The sequence below is a fragment of the Pteropus vampyrus genome, unplaced genomic scaffold (assembly GCF_000151845.1).
Source record: "Pteropus vampyrus isolate Shadow unplaced genomic scaffold, Pvam_2.0 Scaffold145, whole genome shotgun sequence".
NCBI classification, from domain to species: domain Eukaryota; kingdom Metazoa; phylum Chordata; class Mammalia; order Chiroptera; family Pteropodidae; genus Pteropus; species Pteropus vampyrus.
In genome coordinates, this window is record NW_011888926.1 from 1,851,737 (window position 1) to 1,866,875 (window position 15,139).

Here is a 15,139-nt window from a genome sequence, read left to right on the forward strand (position 1 = left end):
GTGCCCTACAAGGGTGAACATCTGGCAAAAAGAGAAAAGGAAAACCCCGGGAATTCATCCACCAAGACCCGACCTTTCCAGTCTTTTTTCTTTTTCTTTCTACATAGGTGCCATCGGGTGACTTGAGCAATTCCCTGTCTCTCCACCAGCTGTGCAGCACTTTCATTTGTTCAAACTGCTTTTGGTCTGATACTCGTTCTTTCTCAATACACGGTGAAGTAAGCAGGCAGGAGTGACTTCCATCTGACGAACGAGGGACATGGGGCACAGAGTGGTTAGGTGACTTGGCCAAGGGGACCCAGCTGCTGCTGTAGGGGTGCCAGGGATGACCCTCAGGCTCTTTGGCCAACACACAGGAAGCACAGAAAGCAGGGAGGAGGACAGAAAAGACAGCCCCACAATTCTCATCTCAAAATATTTAATTCTGTTTTGAAAAGGTTACATTCCCGGCTTCCCTCCCCACATCACTCCGGCCCACCAGCAGTGACACACGCGCACGCACATACGCACATAAGGCCAACGGGCTACGGTCTGCTTCTGCCCTTGCCACCTGGGAAGAAGGAGTTTCTCCTTGCCTCCTTCCCCCAACAAAGGTAAGAAAGAGGGGCCCAGGGGAATGCCAGCTCCCAGGGGAGGACGCAGAGCCCCACACACTCTATCACATCACATGCACTTAGAAAAATAAAACCAAGTGGTGTCCCGGCATCCCCAACACCACAAGACAGCAATGTCCACCTGGAAGTCATCTTTGCCATTTTCTAGAAAAATTTATTGCACTTAATTAACAGATGTTAAAGGAGCTCTGGGGTGGGTTCTGCCATGAAAACCAGGGGCTCTCAGCCCTTTGTGTTGAGTGGAGCAGAGCTCCCAGGGCCCTGGATGGCGAGATGCCCAGCACAAAGGCGCCCTCTTCTGCTGGATCTCATGCCAGCCACCCTGCCTCGGGCTGGAGGACTGCAGGAGCTGCTCGCCCAGGGCCATAGTCAAGGTTCACTGCTAAGTGGCTTCCCCATCCTCGGGACCCAGACAGGCAAACCCCTTCCACTGGCCAAGGGTAAGTTACCTAGGTCCTCCACAAGGTTGCTGGCCATTGTGAAAGTTCTCACTCTCTCTAAATACGTGTGTGTGTGTGTATATATACATACACACACACGCACACTTCTATTTCTAGATATATACGTTAATCGCATATACTCTTGCAGCTTCCTAGCTCGTTCTGAGGTTGCGCTGAGTCTCCCATGAATCTGAAGACAGGGTGCTTAGGAAGCGATGATGCTTCTCAGCCCAGAGCAAACCCATGGAAACTGTTCATGGTGACTTCTCTGGCCTCCAGTGCTTTTTAGGGAATGTCAGAGATCTGAGCACAGGAGCTTCAGCCTTTGGCTGTCAGCCCCAAGATGAAGAGGGGCCAGGAGGGTGTCAAGGAGACTCCCAATTCCACAGTGGAAACTAACAGGCACCAACCCTCTCCTTCTGCCAAAACATGATTCTAGGCCTGGGAAGGAGACATGCTTCCCTGAGCACTCCTTTTCCCCAGCATGTTAACCTCCGTGGACATCTCCTTCCTGTCCCTGCCAGGCTCCTGGCTCAAAGGGGCTCTTCTAAAAGAGGCCAACAGCCACACACTTTCCAAGTGAGCACTCTGGGAAGGAGCCACTCACCCACTGCCCTGGGGAGAGAGGGAGCGGGCACTGAATAGGCAGTGGGCAGGGTCAAAGAGGAGAGACAGCTGGCCATCATCCCACCCGCTGGGGCTGGAACATGGACGCCATCCAGAGATTTAGTCTCTATCCTTTAAAAAAAAAAAAAAAACAGTGAAAAGACATAAACCATACACTTTCTGGCCAAAGAAAATGAAGAGCTTTTAAGCTAGAGGCTCTTCTACCAATAACAAAATGAGAAGTGCTCTCTTGGTGGGTAGCCAGGCCAGAGGGAGGGCCCGGGCGGGCGAGCTGCCCGGGGCAGGGCACTGACATGCCGGATGCAACTGCCCTGTTGTGGTTACAATAGAGTGAAAAGTGTGAACGTGGTTTTTATAGAACCACAAAGAAAAAGTCAGGGGGGCCTGGAGGGAGGGGGTGGTCTCCCTTAGCTTCAAGGACCCTTGTCAAGTCCCCAGAGAGGCAGGTGTGCAGGACCCCAGAGGGCCGTGGCATTCCCTGGGGTGCAGTCCATGCCAGTGGGCAGCTTCCCCTGGTCCTAACGCATTATGAAAAGTCTTTGGGGGTCGGCGCCCGGGTCTTGGAGCCACCACTTTAAATAAAGCCAGTGGTGAGCACGACAAAGTACGCCCGTCACTTCTGACCCCCTTACACAGGCTGCTTGGCCCTGAGCCAATAAATACACCTATCTGCAGGTGCCCCGGCTGACCGCAATGAGCAGAGGGTTCCACTGAGCCCCTCGGTGAATCTCCGGGAAGAGCAAAAAGGACAAGTTCAGCTGGACACAAGAGAAAGCAGCTGTGGAACAGCGCCGGCTGCGAGGACGCCTCCACGCCACCCCGTGGCCAGGCTTGTGTGGTGGCCCACGTGTCCAGGGACCCAGACCCAGAGGACTCTAGCCCATGTAAATGTCCCGAGTACCTGCTATTCCATGAGTTGTGCTGCGATCCTGGTGACCCCTGACCAGGTGTCCTGCCCAGGAGGTGCCCTCTAGGCAGGTGGCACGGGAGAGAGATCCTGAAGTGGGACCTGGGAAGCCCTCTTCTGCTTTCCTCTGGCCTGGCCAACAGCGGAGGGCAGAGCAAGAAGAAACGGAAACACATGCCCCAGCTCCCGCCCACAGTGGAAGGGGCTGTGGAGGCTGGGTTTCTAAACACCATGCGGAAGGTACATCCTGGCTCCAGGAAGTTAAGCTTCCTAGATGAGGTGGAGTTTTCCTTTTAAATCTAAGATCTGAGATTGGTCACTGGGTAAAAAGAAATAACAGGCTCAGTGGCCCAGTTTAGTGGGACAAACAAGATTCAGCTGGCCTCCATGAGTGACCTGAAGAAGAGGAGATGCACTGTGATCAGAGCTCAGAGGCTGGCCGCCCTGGAGTCTCTCCTCCACTGCAGACGAAATGCAGAGACAGCCAGTCGCCAGCGCCTCCTCCCTGGTTCCAGGCCTTGGAGCCATAGGAATAAAGGGGTGTGGGACCTAAGAATGGTTGGCTGCACTTCTGCTGGAGGCCCCAAACCCAAATCCCATCCCGGGCTGTGCAGAGACTCTGCTCCTGTGGCCTGGCACCCATGCAGACACTACGGAGGAGCTGGTGTGTCTGTACCTCTGAGGGAGGTGGGAACGGATGTTCCTCTCAAAGACTTTCCGGGGAGGGTGAGGTGGACCACAGACACAGCCCACGTGGAAATGCGCCCTGCTACCTGAGAAGACGTAAGGGCGACAACGATGGACTCATTCTGCAGAGACAGGCCTCCGTGGCCCAGGCTGGAGGCTGAGGAAGAGTCAGGGCAGCCTGAGCGCCCTGTGAAAGATGTGCCCCAGAGGTCCCCTTCGGATTCGATTGGGACATCCAAGAAGAGAAACTAAGGCTGATGCACCCGTCTGTGTCGATTCCCTCGCATCTCCACCAGTGAGGAGGCTGGCTCCCCAGGGAAGTCGCCACGTGCGCCGGCCATGTGATAATGAAGCTGAACGTGACCGCTCCTGGAGCAGCTGTGCCATCATTTGCCCGTGACGAGTCATAAGTCTCCACATGTGTGTGGGGTTTCAGGGAGCCCCCAGGCAGAGGGCTGAGGTGTAGGCAGCGCCACCCGGGCAAGGGCACGGGTTACAAGGGTCCGTACTTGGTCTCGTACTTGGACACGATGGTCTTGCACTTGCCCACCTCTTTGCGTAGCTCAGCCACCTCCGTCCGCAGGGCCGTGTTCTCCTTCTCCAGGAAGGCCGCCCGGATGGTGATCTGGTTCTCCTTCAGGCGCCGGGCATCCCGGGACCGTTTGGCTGCCACGTTGTTCTTCTTGCGTCTTGTCCAGTACTTTTCATCCTGTGGGGAAGTGTCCTCTGTGGGTCTCTCCTCTTTCCCCATGAGAAACCCCAACCCTTCCCCTCTTGCCAGCACTGCGCACCCCAGATTCCTCTTATCATTCATCTGGGACAGCCGGAAAACAAGCTGGGACCCGGGGAAGGAGCTGCATGTACCAAGGACAGCGAGGGGCCCTGCCCTCTCCCCAGGGTGCGTTACAAGGCCCTCTGGTAGGAAGTGGTGGAAGGAACGAGACTCCACTTCCTGGGAGCCTGCTCTGTGCCACTGCTACATAAACACACTGTCTACACCATGCCTTCATTTCAGTTGCAGGTAAGGTCCAGTCCTGAGTTCAAATCTCGGTCCTGCCCCTTACTAGCAGTGAATTCCTTAACCTCTCAATGTCTCAGGTCCCTCATTTTTACAATGGGGGATAATAACAGTAACTACCTCATAAATTTGTTTGAGGATTAAATGAGTTAATATGTACAAGGTGCTCATAACAGTGCCTGGTCTACAGTAAGGATCACATGAAGGCACAGCACTTTCATCGTCATTATTCTGAAAGCCTCAACCTCCTCAGAGGCAAGTATGGTTATTCCCATTTCACGGATGAGGAACCTGAGGCCCAGCTAGTTCTAGGTAATAAGATGGACTCTGAACCCAGGTCCACCTGATTCCAAAGCTTGGATGAAAAGTCCTTCCTGTAAGTTTCCCACAGAAGATGGAAAAACTGCAAAATCCTCCTTTCCTTCCCCCTCCCAATTCCTATAAAACCATCAGCCCGAAAGCTGCTTGCTCATCCCTGGAGATGGCAACATACGACCATCTTTTGTCCTTCAAAGCAAGGGCTTGTTCAGCCCAGTTCCTGTGGCCTAGTGAGCTCCTGCCCAAAGGCTGGGCTAAGGCCAGGGAAGCAGGGACATCGACATGGTCACTGGCTGGTAAGGAAACAGAAGCTACAGGAAGCCATGCTGGGGCCAAATGACACCTGACTCCCTTTCCTTCTACAAATTGCTGCAGGATATGGCTCTGTGCTCCGAACTCATGCCTTTTTAAATGGGGTCCACGGGAGGGAGGAGCCTCCAGATAAAATCCACCATGAGGAAGCACAGTCCCTCAGTTCTTGAACCAATGCTGTACCTTCATCTCTATGGATACCAGGTTACCTTCTGTTCATCGGGGACAAAGACCTTCTTGGCCTTTTTGATCATGGGCTGGGGCTTCAGATCCTCCTCTGCAAACTTGTGCTTCCGAGGGTTGAAGAGCTCCCCGCCCGGCACGCTGGAGAGGACTAGGTCCGCAGGGTCAGGATTAAAGTTCACGTCCACCTCCACGCAGTTGGGGTCGATGGGACTGGGTGTCTCTCTCTCCTTTTCCAGGGAGGACTCTGAAAGACACAGAAGAGGGGTCCCGAAGCAGCCCACTGGACAGTGAAGATCGCATCACACACAGACACCTGCTTGAATCTCAATGTTGCACAGCCACTGCTACTTGGAGGAAAGAAAGACCGCACCACTGACAGCCCCTAAGCCAGATGGGCATACACAATTCAATCCAGCAACACACACGTGGAAAGAATTCTTTCCTTCATAGACAAAATGCTCAAAAGGAGACAGAGGCCCTTGAAAAAGACAGGATATTTTGATTGTTTCTTCCCCCCAGAAATGTTAAGCAAACACTAAATCATTATACCCCCATAACTTCCTGTGGTTTCATACCCTCAAGTAATAAGAAACAGCTGAATCTCTCCATGAGCTATAATGGGTTAGGGACACAGACTGAATAACGAAATGCCTTCCATTTTTGGATACCTAGAGATGTATCAGTCATTGTGCTCATTTAGTTTTATAACAACTCTGAAAGCAAGATGGGTGTTAGCCTATTTAACAGATGAGGAAACTAAGGCTCAGAGAAACAACACGGTATTCTCAGAGACACACAGGTGATTAGTGACTGAAACAAAATTTGAGTCTAAGTCTGGCTGACTCTGAATCCTTGTTCTCCACCCTCCCTGGCTGCCACTTTATAGTGGACATTGGATTAAAGGAACTTTCAGAATTTAAAGGTTGTTAGAGATAAGTTATAAAAAATAAAAAAAACCCCTACAACTTTGGCCTACTCATTCAATGCTACTGTTAAAAGTACACAAAATAATTTCTCAGTCAGTAGAAATTTATTGAACACCTACTGCATGCCAGGCGCTATCCTGGCAAAGACAAAGCAATGAATAAAACAAGTAAAAATCTTGTCTTCGTGGAGTGCTATTCTAGTGGGGAAGGCTGACATCACACAAGATAAATTTAAAATATCTATAAAAGCGTGAGATGCCATGTGAATATTTGAGAGAACATTTCAAAAAGAGTGAATGTGGAGTGTACTGGTATGTACACAGGCACATACCGACATGTCCGAGGAACAGCAAAGGAGGCCAATGTAGCTGGAGTGATGAATGATAGGGAAGGGTAATGGGACATGTCAAGCACAGAAAATATAGGGCCTTTAGTCCCAATAAAGCAGTGGTTCTCAACAGAGGACAATTTTGTCCTGTAGGGGACATCGGCCATGTAGGGATTGTGGGGAGGAGGGTGTTCTACTGGGTAGAAGCCAAGGATGCTGCTAATCATCCTATAATATATAAGACAGTCCCTCCCTCTACTCCAACAAAAAAAAATCTTCTGGTCCAAATGTCAATAGTGCTACTGATTTTGACCTTTCCCCTGAAATAGGAGAAGCCATTGGAGGGTTCTGAGCAGAAGTATGACATTATTCAAACTTAGGTGTTCACTGGGTCATGCACATAAACTCATTGTATCCAATTGCAGAGGTTAATTACAAAGAGGGCTGAGCATCAGAGGAGTGAATGACCAGGGACCAATGTGGTTGCCAACTCTATACCTGCAGAACAAATAGCAAAGGTACCAAAGGCTGACAACTAGAAGCCCCACACCCCACTGGTGGGCACAACCACTTCATACACTATCTGGCCGTAGCTACAAAAGCTGAATGCATGCACATCCAATGACCCAGGCATTCTACTCCCAGGTAAATGCCCAACTGGTTTGTACACAAATATTTACCAGACGACATGCACACAAGTGTTCATGGTGGTGTTGTGTATAACCGAAACTAGAAGCACCTCAAATGTCCATCAACTGCAGAACAGATAAACTGAGGTATAGTCATACAATGGAATACCATTTGGTGATAAAAGTGAATAAACTATGCTACAGGCAACAAGAAAGATTTTCACAAAGTTGAGGAAAGAAGCTAGATATGAAAGAATACATACTACTCATCTTTGCTACAGAAGGAACTGGAAAATTAAGAGAGGAAATTCTACCTTCATTCCTACCATGTGTACAATTCTTCAATATAGATCTTACTTCGTCTATATTGTGGTTTTTCTGTGTCACAGTATTCCATAAATACGTTCTGAAAATCTACATTGTTAGTATACGTGCTGCCGAAGCAAAGTGAGTATAGAGTATAGAGAGTAGAAAGCTATAAGTGAGCATAAATGTAATCAATGTATAATAGTTAAAAACAAAGGATGTAATATACAATTCCATTTATAGAATGTTCCACTACAAGCAAAAGGAAACTCTGGTGATGGAAATAAGGAGTGATCACCTCTGGGGAGTAATGACTTGATAGGGGTCACAAGGCACTTCTGGAACACCAAGAGAATTCTATCTCCTGATTTGAGTGGTAGTCACATGGGCAGCTTTACTTTGTGAAGATTCATCGAGTGGTGTACTTATGATGTGGGCACTTTTGTACACTATACTTCATTAAGAAGGTTTACGTAAAAACAAAATCAAAGGAGAATGCCACCTAGGTGGTCTAAGGTACAAATTGGGACTCACTTCCAGCTCTGTCTCCTACCCACACATGAAACCAGCCTTCTAGGACAACCTGACCAGCACAAAAAAAAGCTGCCTTCAAACAAGAATTTGGCTGGAATCAGCTAAAGCCTCTAGATCTAACCCATTTATAGAAACAACAACAACAACAAAAGGCAGAGAATCATGTTAAATGGCACTACAAGAATATAGTCAGAAAAATCCAACATGTGTAAAACTCTACAGGACAAATGATTCTGTTTCTTCAACAAATAAACTGCAAAGGAAAAAAGGAGAGAGGACCCTATAGCTTATGAGATTTAAGAGACATAACCAAAAAAATGTGTGGGTCTTATTTGGATGCTGATTCAAAAAAACAGTACAACAGTAATATCTATGAGATGACTTTTTGGAAATTTGAATGCTGATGGATTTACTGTCAAGTTCAGATGTAAAATTGGTGACTTTGTTATATTTCATAACAAATCATTATATTTTACATACACATTAAAATATTTATGAATGAAATAATGTAACGTCTAAGATTTGACTGAAAATAATCAGGTGAGGAGAATGGAAAAGGTTACATAAAACAAGGTTGGTTATGAGTTAAGAATTATAGAAGCTGAGTGATGGTTACATAGAGGTTCATCATAGTAATCTTACTCTTGTATTTGAAAATCTTCCCACAATAAAGGTAAATTAAAAAAATAAAGCATGAGAATTTTGGGGGGATGGGGTCCCTGGGTTCCACTCCAGCTCCTGGGGTCTTTCCAGGAGCCATCGGCCTGTATGCCTGTAACTGAGCCTGCAGAAAGCTTTGCAGAGACCCCTGAAACAGGGGCCATGCCTTCTCTGGAGGGTTCATGACTGAGGAGCATGAAAACAAACCAACCAACCCTCAGAGGTAAAACAGAAAAAGGACAAGGGGACAAAGAAAGGACCCCAAAGGTGATGCCTTTTTCGCACCAGTGCCAAAGCAGTTCCTGGCTGTGGAGTCAGACATTCTGGGTTCAAGTGTTGCTTCTACTACCTACCAACTGTGTGACCTTGGGGAAGTTACTTAAGTTCTCAGTTTCCTCACCTATAAGACACAATAATAGTATCAATCTCATAAGGTTCTTGTGAGGATTACATGTTAATGCGCGGCCCAGAGTAACTGCTAAATAAATGTTAGCTGGCATTATTATTATTACTGCCTGAGCGTCCCAATAATCTGTGGCAAAGTGCATGCGGGGCACATAGCTGCACTGAGAAAACAAACGCAGAACGAGAAGTCTTTGGGCAGGACAGCTGGTCCTGTTCAAAGGCCCATCACCAACCTGTGCTGGACACGGTTTCAGAGGGCTGAAAGACGGCGGTGGAGGAGGATGGTGGGGACGCGGTGGACGAGCTGGCCGACTCCTTCCCTTCGAGCTCTGCCACAGGCAGCAGCAGGTTCTGAACCAGGTGGGTTGGGCTGGCGGGGATGCCATTCTCCAGCAGGAACTCATCCAGGTCCATGTACTCCAGGTGGAAGGACTCGCCATCATATGGGATGGTCTTGTCCCAGATGGGCGGCATGAGGGAGGCTGAAACGGCCATGGTGCTGGCTGCCGCAGCCTCGTCTTCCTCCAGCTTCTCCTTCACCTTTTCCTTATCTGTAGACACAAAATCTGTGATGAGACACCACACAAGAGCCTAACTCAATCCCAGGAGGCGAACAATGAACATCACAGGGATGCCCATCTTTTTGAGTCCACTGTGTTCACCACTTATAACCCGGTGCTTGACCAAAGCCCACTGGTCTCTTTTAGAGAAAGCAGCCTGCCCTCATCTGTGCCAGGACTTCCGAGAATGGTCACAAGCTCCAAGTCCTAATGTGGTCCCAGGGTTAATTCATAATGAGCTGGGGGATTAGCATCTGCCAGAGAAAAGCTATAAGGAGGAAATGGGAGTTTCTGAGCCTTCCTGATATCTTATCCAAATAATAGGAAAGAGCTGATTCTCCAGGCCAAGAATATTTGTGTTCTGTCCTGTCCCCTCTGCTATGCTTCTCCATGGCAACCCAGCCTAGGGCTTGAATCCCAGCTCTGCCACCCAGTTGCTGTGATATGTGACTTTGGTGTACACTAGAGATAACATTTGAAAGTGTCTTGTAGAATTCCTGGCAAGTGGTAGGCACTCATTACTGCTGTGAGCTCACTGAGGGCAGGGACTGTGTCTCATGCATTTCTAGATCTTGGGGCCAAGGCAAGAGCAGGCAGATGGTGGCCCACAGGAATGAGAAAATATGTATACTGAATGGAAATCCCTGGGTTTGCAAACAGATTCACTGTAGGTTTATCAGATACAGAGGGCCTGGAGCTGTCTTTTCAGGACCTTTTTCAGATCAACCATTTCAAGAGACTGTCTATCCCTGAATAAGCAGACAAGACTTTCTGGGAAAAAAGGAGAGGGTGGAGCTGAAGAAGAAAGCTCACTCCCATTTTAAGCAAAACTAATCAATTAGCAGGGACCGGATCCCACCTAATTGTCTCAGTCACAAAGTTACCATACATGGATATCCAAGAAAGAGCAAATTAGGACAAAAAGACGAGAGAAATGTGACAAGGTTGGAAGAAAATCAAAGTGACAGGGAGACTAATCAAGAAAGTGGGAGATGAAATCATGACAAGTTCATAGGTTTTCAAATTGAGGTAGACAACTTTGAACTATGGATTCTGAAGTGAAAAAGAGAAATCGAATATGATTAGGTTAGAAATACTCCAGTCATGCATGGTCCTAGACCATAGCCAGCCAAAACATAGTCTGTTGGGACAATAAAAATGAACGCACCCAGTGAGTTAAAAAGATGGAGGTTTCAACAGAATTTGGTTATGGCTTCTAATATGAATTAACCTGAACTCTTGCAACTGCCTTCTGTACCAGGGAAGTAAAAAAGCTAAGCTTTGGTGGGCTGGGTGGGCCAGATGGCCTCACTGTTCTCCTCCCTGGAGATCTTGACTCTATGTTCTGTTCCAAAATGACTGTGATCCAATTGGGCGGGGTCATGGGATCAAAGGAGACAGAAGGGAGAAGACAGGAAAACACTCCAACCAAAGGACAAGTAACAATAAGTTCCAGGTTTTGCCTAGCCTCAGTGTTTTCATAAGCTGGAGGTTTAATTGTAAGAGATAATAAAGAACAAGGCCCATCACTCAGGTCACAAGGAGTGACCTCAGTGGTTGCCAGGGATCCAGTGAAGAGCACCAGACTGAGACTTAGAAAGCCTAACTATGTGACATTGAGAAAGCATTCTCATATCTCTGAGCCTCAACTTTCTTCATCTGAGAAGTAGAGATAATACCCTATAGGACTTGTGGAACACTAAATAAGATTCTGTCAAACTGCTTTGTGAGCACTGTTAATGTAAAGTAGGACCACTGTTATAGATGGTTTGGTAACCTTGAACAAGAACTGATAGATGTGTACACCTGTCCTAGCAGCTCGTCTCAGCCCCAAATCTGGAACAAAGCATCGCCTTAAAAACAAACAACACAGTCTGTGCACATGAGGTCCCGAAGCAGACAGTGAAGGGGCCTCACCTGATATGCTGAAGCTATTTATAACCCAACAGTGACAAGCCATAGGAATGGAAGCCTCAGAACACACCCAGGAAAGGAAGAAGAATGGCAATTAAAAAAAATAATTAATTCCCCAAGACAGATCATTCACAGAAGGCCTATTCCTTTCCAAATCTCCAAATTGCACTGATGGTTCCTGGAAAGTCAAAGGTCTCAGATGAAAAGCATTCCTCTGTGCACCTTAAACTACAATAAGTGGCACTCCTGCTGCTCCCTTAACCTCATGTTCCCTGGCCGAAAAACCAAGGCCAAACCTACTTTCCACATAAACCTCAGGGACCTTTGGGGCCTAGGAAACAAGCAGCAGCCCAGCCCTGCCACTGTGGCCCCAAGGTCTACTGTCAGCCCCAATTAACCAGGTGAAGTGCCTCGGTGGCCTCATTCTGACCCTCATCTCTCTACCTGCCTCACCTCACTCACCACCTCAGAAAGCAGCTTGCATCCCTTCTCTTGACACCCCTCCCTCACCTTGGCAGCACCCCATAGGAACACTTGCAGAAAATCTCCAGTGTGTACCCAGTAGTGGCGATGAAGACAGGTCTTCCTCCCAGGAGAAAGCAAGGCCATATACAAAACCAATTTGCCATGTAAATCAGCGCTTTCCAAACTTTAGCGGACTTCGGAATCGCGGAAGTGGGGGGCTCCTTAAAATGCGAATTCCTGTCCCAGGAGCTGCAGATTCGGTGGATGAAGGGTGGGGCCCAGTAACTGCCATTCTACATAAGCATCCCAAGTGATTTAGATACAGCTGTCTCCAGAGAAGGCGCCCTGGAGCGTGATTTAAGTGGCTCCTGCGACCCCCGTCAGCCTGAGTAACCCCTACACGTCGCGCGCGCCCAGACTGCCCCAAAGAACCTCTTCTTCGCGATCTCACCCCATCCTCTCCTTCCAGACCCAACCTCCCCGCCAACGCCCATCTGACCCAACCTCTCTCAACTCGCCCCCTACCTTCTCCTCCCAACCTTCTTGCCTAGCCCCCCAAAATCCTAGTCATCTCTGGCCCCATCCCCCTCCGCGGGGCCACTTCGCCAGGACCTCCGACCTCCCCGACCCCGCCCCCGCAAGGCCCGCCCCTGCAGAAACCCCGCCCCAGGGCGCTCGGACCCCCCCCCCGCCGCCTCCCCTCACCGAGGCGCGCCTCGCGCGGGGGGTTCTCCATCAGCTTCTTCAGGACTAGTGGAAAGGAGCCCGGCAAGACCCTTTCCCCAGCTGCGCGCCCCGGGCCTGGCCCTGCCTGCGGCTCTACAGGCGGCTTCTTTCCGCCGCTCGCGTCGGACATCGTGCACCGCGATCTCCTCGCAAGCCTCGCCTCCCCCGCCCGCCCCCCGAGATATGGCCGGAGCCGTGCGACCCGCCGCAGCTGACGACGCGGGCAGCTACCGCGCAGGCGCCCAGCAGCTCCCCCGCCTCCCTCCATCCCTACCCCGCCTGCGGACAGGCTCCGGCACATTAATTATTCATGAGGCCAGGCCAGCGTCCCCGGATCGCGGCCTTGGATTGGCCCACCCTGTGAGGAGGGCGGGCGCAGCCTTCCAGGCTGTGATTGGTTAATCTGCCGGGGGTAAGTGGGATACGTGCCGGGCCAGGTGAGGAGCAACGCTGGAGGCCCAGCCCCGTCCGCCCGTGTCACCTGATTGGCGCCTGCTGGAGTCTGTGTCATAGGCCCTCTTCGGCTGCAGCTCCTTTCCCTCTACCAGAGGTTTCACCTTCGCCTTCTTCTTCATAATCCCCGCTCTCCTCTCAGACCACCGTAACCGCTCTCCCTTTCCTCTTATCCTAATCTCGTCACCTTCGGGACGCGCCACTGAAGGGAGGCGGGGCTGGGAACGGCCTGGGGAGCCTATCAGAGAGCCCGCTCGGGCCGCATGGCCCTGCCCCCCTCGGGTCACGTGGAGCCCCAGCCGAGTCCAGTCGCGCGGGGAGGGGGAAGAGGGGAAAGGTGCGGAACAGCCAATGGAAGGCGGGGGCGGGGCCTGGGTTGGTGCACGAGGCGCAGCACGTGCCGGGCTGCGGCGGGGAGGGGAGGAAGGGGAGGAGGGAAGGGCCTTTTTGTTCCTGGGGCTCTGCCCAGGATCCTGGGGCCAGGACGCAGAGCCGAGCCTTCACCCCTCCTCCCTTGCGACCCAGAGGTTGGCTGAGGGCAGGGCGGCGGACCACGATTTGCCTTTCCCATAGGGATGGCGGGAGCAGGCTTGGTCGCCGCAGAAGGGGGTGTCGGGATCCTCACAGATCCCGGGTTTCTGGTGCAGGCGTGGCGGCCAGATAAACACTAGCATGGAGGGAGCATTTTTGAAGCCGGGGTGGGGTGGAGTGGAGATAAAGGGCCCAGCTCTGAGCCAGGGCCGGGGTACACGCTTTTGTCTTTCCTCTTACTAGCTGTGACCTTGGGAAAGTCCAGTTGCTTCACTTGAGCCCGTTTCCTCATTTACAGAATTAAAGGGTTAGACTAGACAACCTCTAAAGTTCTCAACAGCCCTGAAATTCTGTTCTTGTCTAGGACCTGTCTATCCTTTTCCTAAGGACAAAACACAACCAAACTCCTTTACACAGGGTACCATTTATACATTTTGTGGAAGAACCACCTCCTCTCTGAAAACACAAACACTCCCTGGGAGTTCCTTAGGAAACTCGAAAATGTAAAATCTGAGGGGCACACATGTGGAGAACGTTATAGGCAGCTGCTTTTAAACAGTGCCCAGAACTTTGTACCTCTTTATAGAACAAATCATACTCTGCTTTGAACCCAGACAATACTAGACCCTCCCTGCCTAAACGCCCAGAGGGCAGAGACTTTGGTCTGTTTATACTGTATCCTGCCAATGGCCTCAGCCTTCCAGCAGTTGGGCTGGGGGAATGGTAGGATAGAGTTTTCAGTTCATAGAGTAGGTGCGTGAGTGCAACCCCCAACTAGCTGAAACTTGTCAGGCTGATGCTATAATAATTTTGCTGGGCGTTGAGGAGGAAAAAGAAATTGTTCCTGAGCAGGCCTGGAAAGCAAGAGGTTCGAAGGGATGCTAAGTGGTGGTTGGGGCTGGTGATGGAGTCTGACTCCAAAACTCGAGTTCTTACTGCCACACTCATTAGACTTCAGTCACTTTCTGACTTGATACCTCCAGCCAAGTGCTTCGCCTCTCCAGGCCTCCTTTCCTTATATGTCAAAGGGAGACAGGGCAGGATCTCTATTGTGGGGTTTCTGTGAGCCAGTGTATGGAACATGCACAATTGCAAACCTACAACAAATGGTAGTTTTCGTAATTTTACTAAAACTAATGGGTACAAATCCACTGCTTGGTGTATCCATTATCCTAGAGGCTAGTACAGTGCCACTCTCAAGTTAGTGCAAATACTAAACTGGGTTCAGAAAAGCTGTTGTGTTTCAGAGTTGTTAGTGAGAATTCTGTGTGTGGCTAAACTAAGTTATCTTTAGGAGAAACTAACCTAGAGGGTTTTAGAAACAGATTTTAAAGGACATTCCAAGGAGATTGATTAAAACAATATACAAAGCTTTTTAAAAAATGGTTAGTTTGGCCTTGAAGAAACTTACTGGGTTAGAGTTAAATGTATATTTTCATGGCTAATGTGACCATGTTAAGGGGGAGAAATTCTCAAGGTATTAAAGGAGGATTTACAATAACAATGGAAAGTTATAACATTCGTTTATGACAAAAGTAGGACATAGTAGGGGGAAGTAAAGATTTAGATTATTTTTTTTTAAGTTACAGTTAT

General features: G+C 49.6%; 1 protein-coding gene across 4 annotated transcripts in view; it reads right to left on the reverse strand.

Annotated features, from left to right (window-relative positions):
- Window positions 1-401: 401 nt before the first annotated feature.
- The window catches only part of TEF (TEF, PAR bZIP transcription factor), a 22,206-nt gene continuing 7,468 nt past the window's right edge, over window positions 402-15,139 (reverse strand). Inside the window, exons 1-4 of one of the 4 annotated variants that reach the window (XM_011369050.2) lie at window positions 13,044-13,243; window positions 9,131-9,448; window positions 5,133-5,353; window positions 402-3,984 (exon numbers count right to left, since the gene is read on the reverse strand). In XM_011369050.2, coding sequence (XP_011367352.1) covers window positions 3,769-3,984; window positions 5,133-5,353; window positions 9,131-9,448; window positions 13,044-13,137 — 849 coding nt within the window. In that variant the 5' untranslated portion in view covers window positions 13,138-13,243 and the 3' untranslated portion in view covers window positions 402-3,768. Of the gene's footprint in view, window positions 3,985-5,106; window positions 5,354-9,130; window positions 9,449-12,541; window positions 12,785-13,043; window positions 13,244-15,139 lie in introns of those variants that run through there. The other 3 variants (XM_011369048.2, XM_023535906.1, XM_011369049.2) reach the window with 3 other exon arrangements.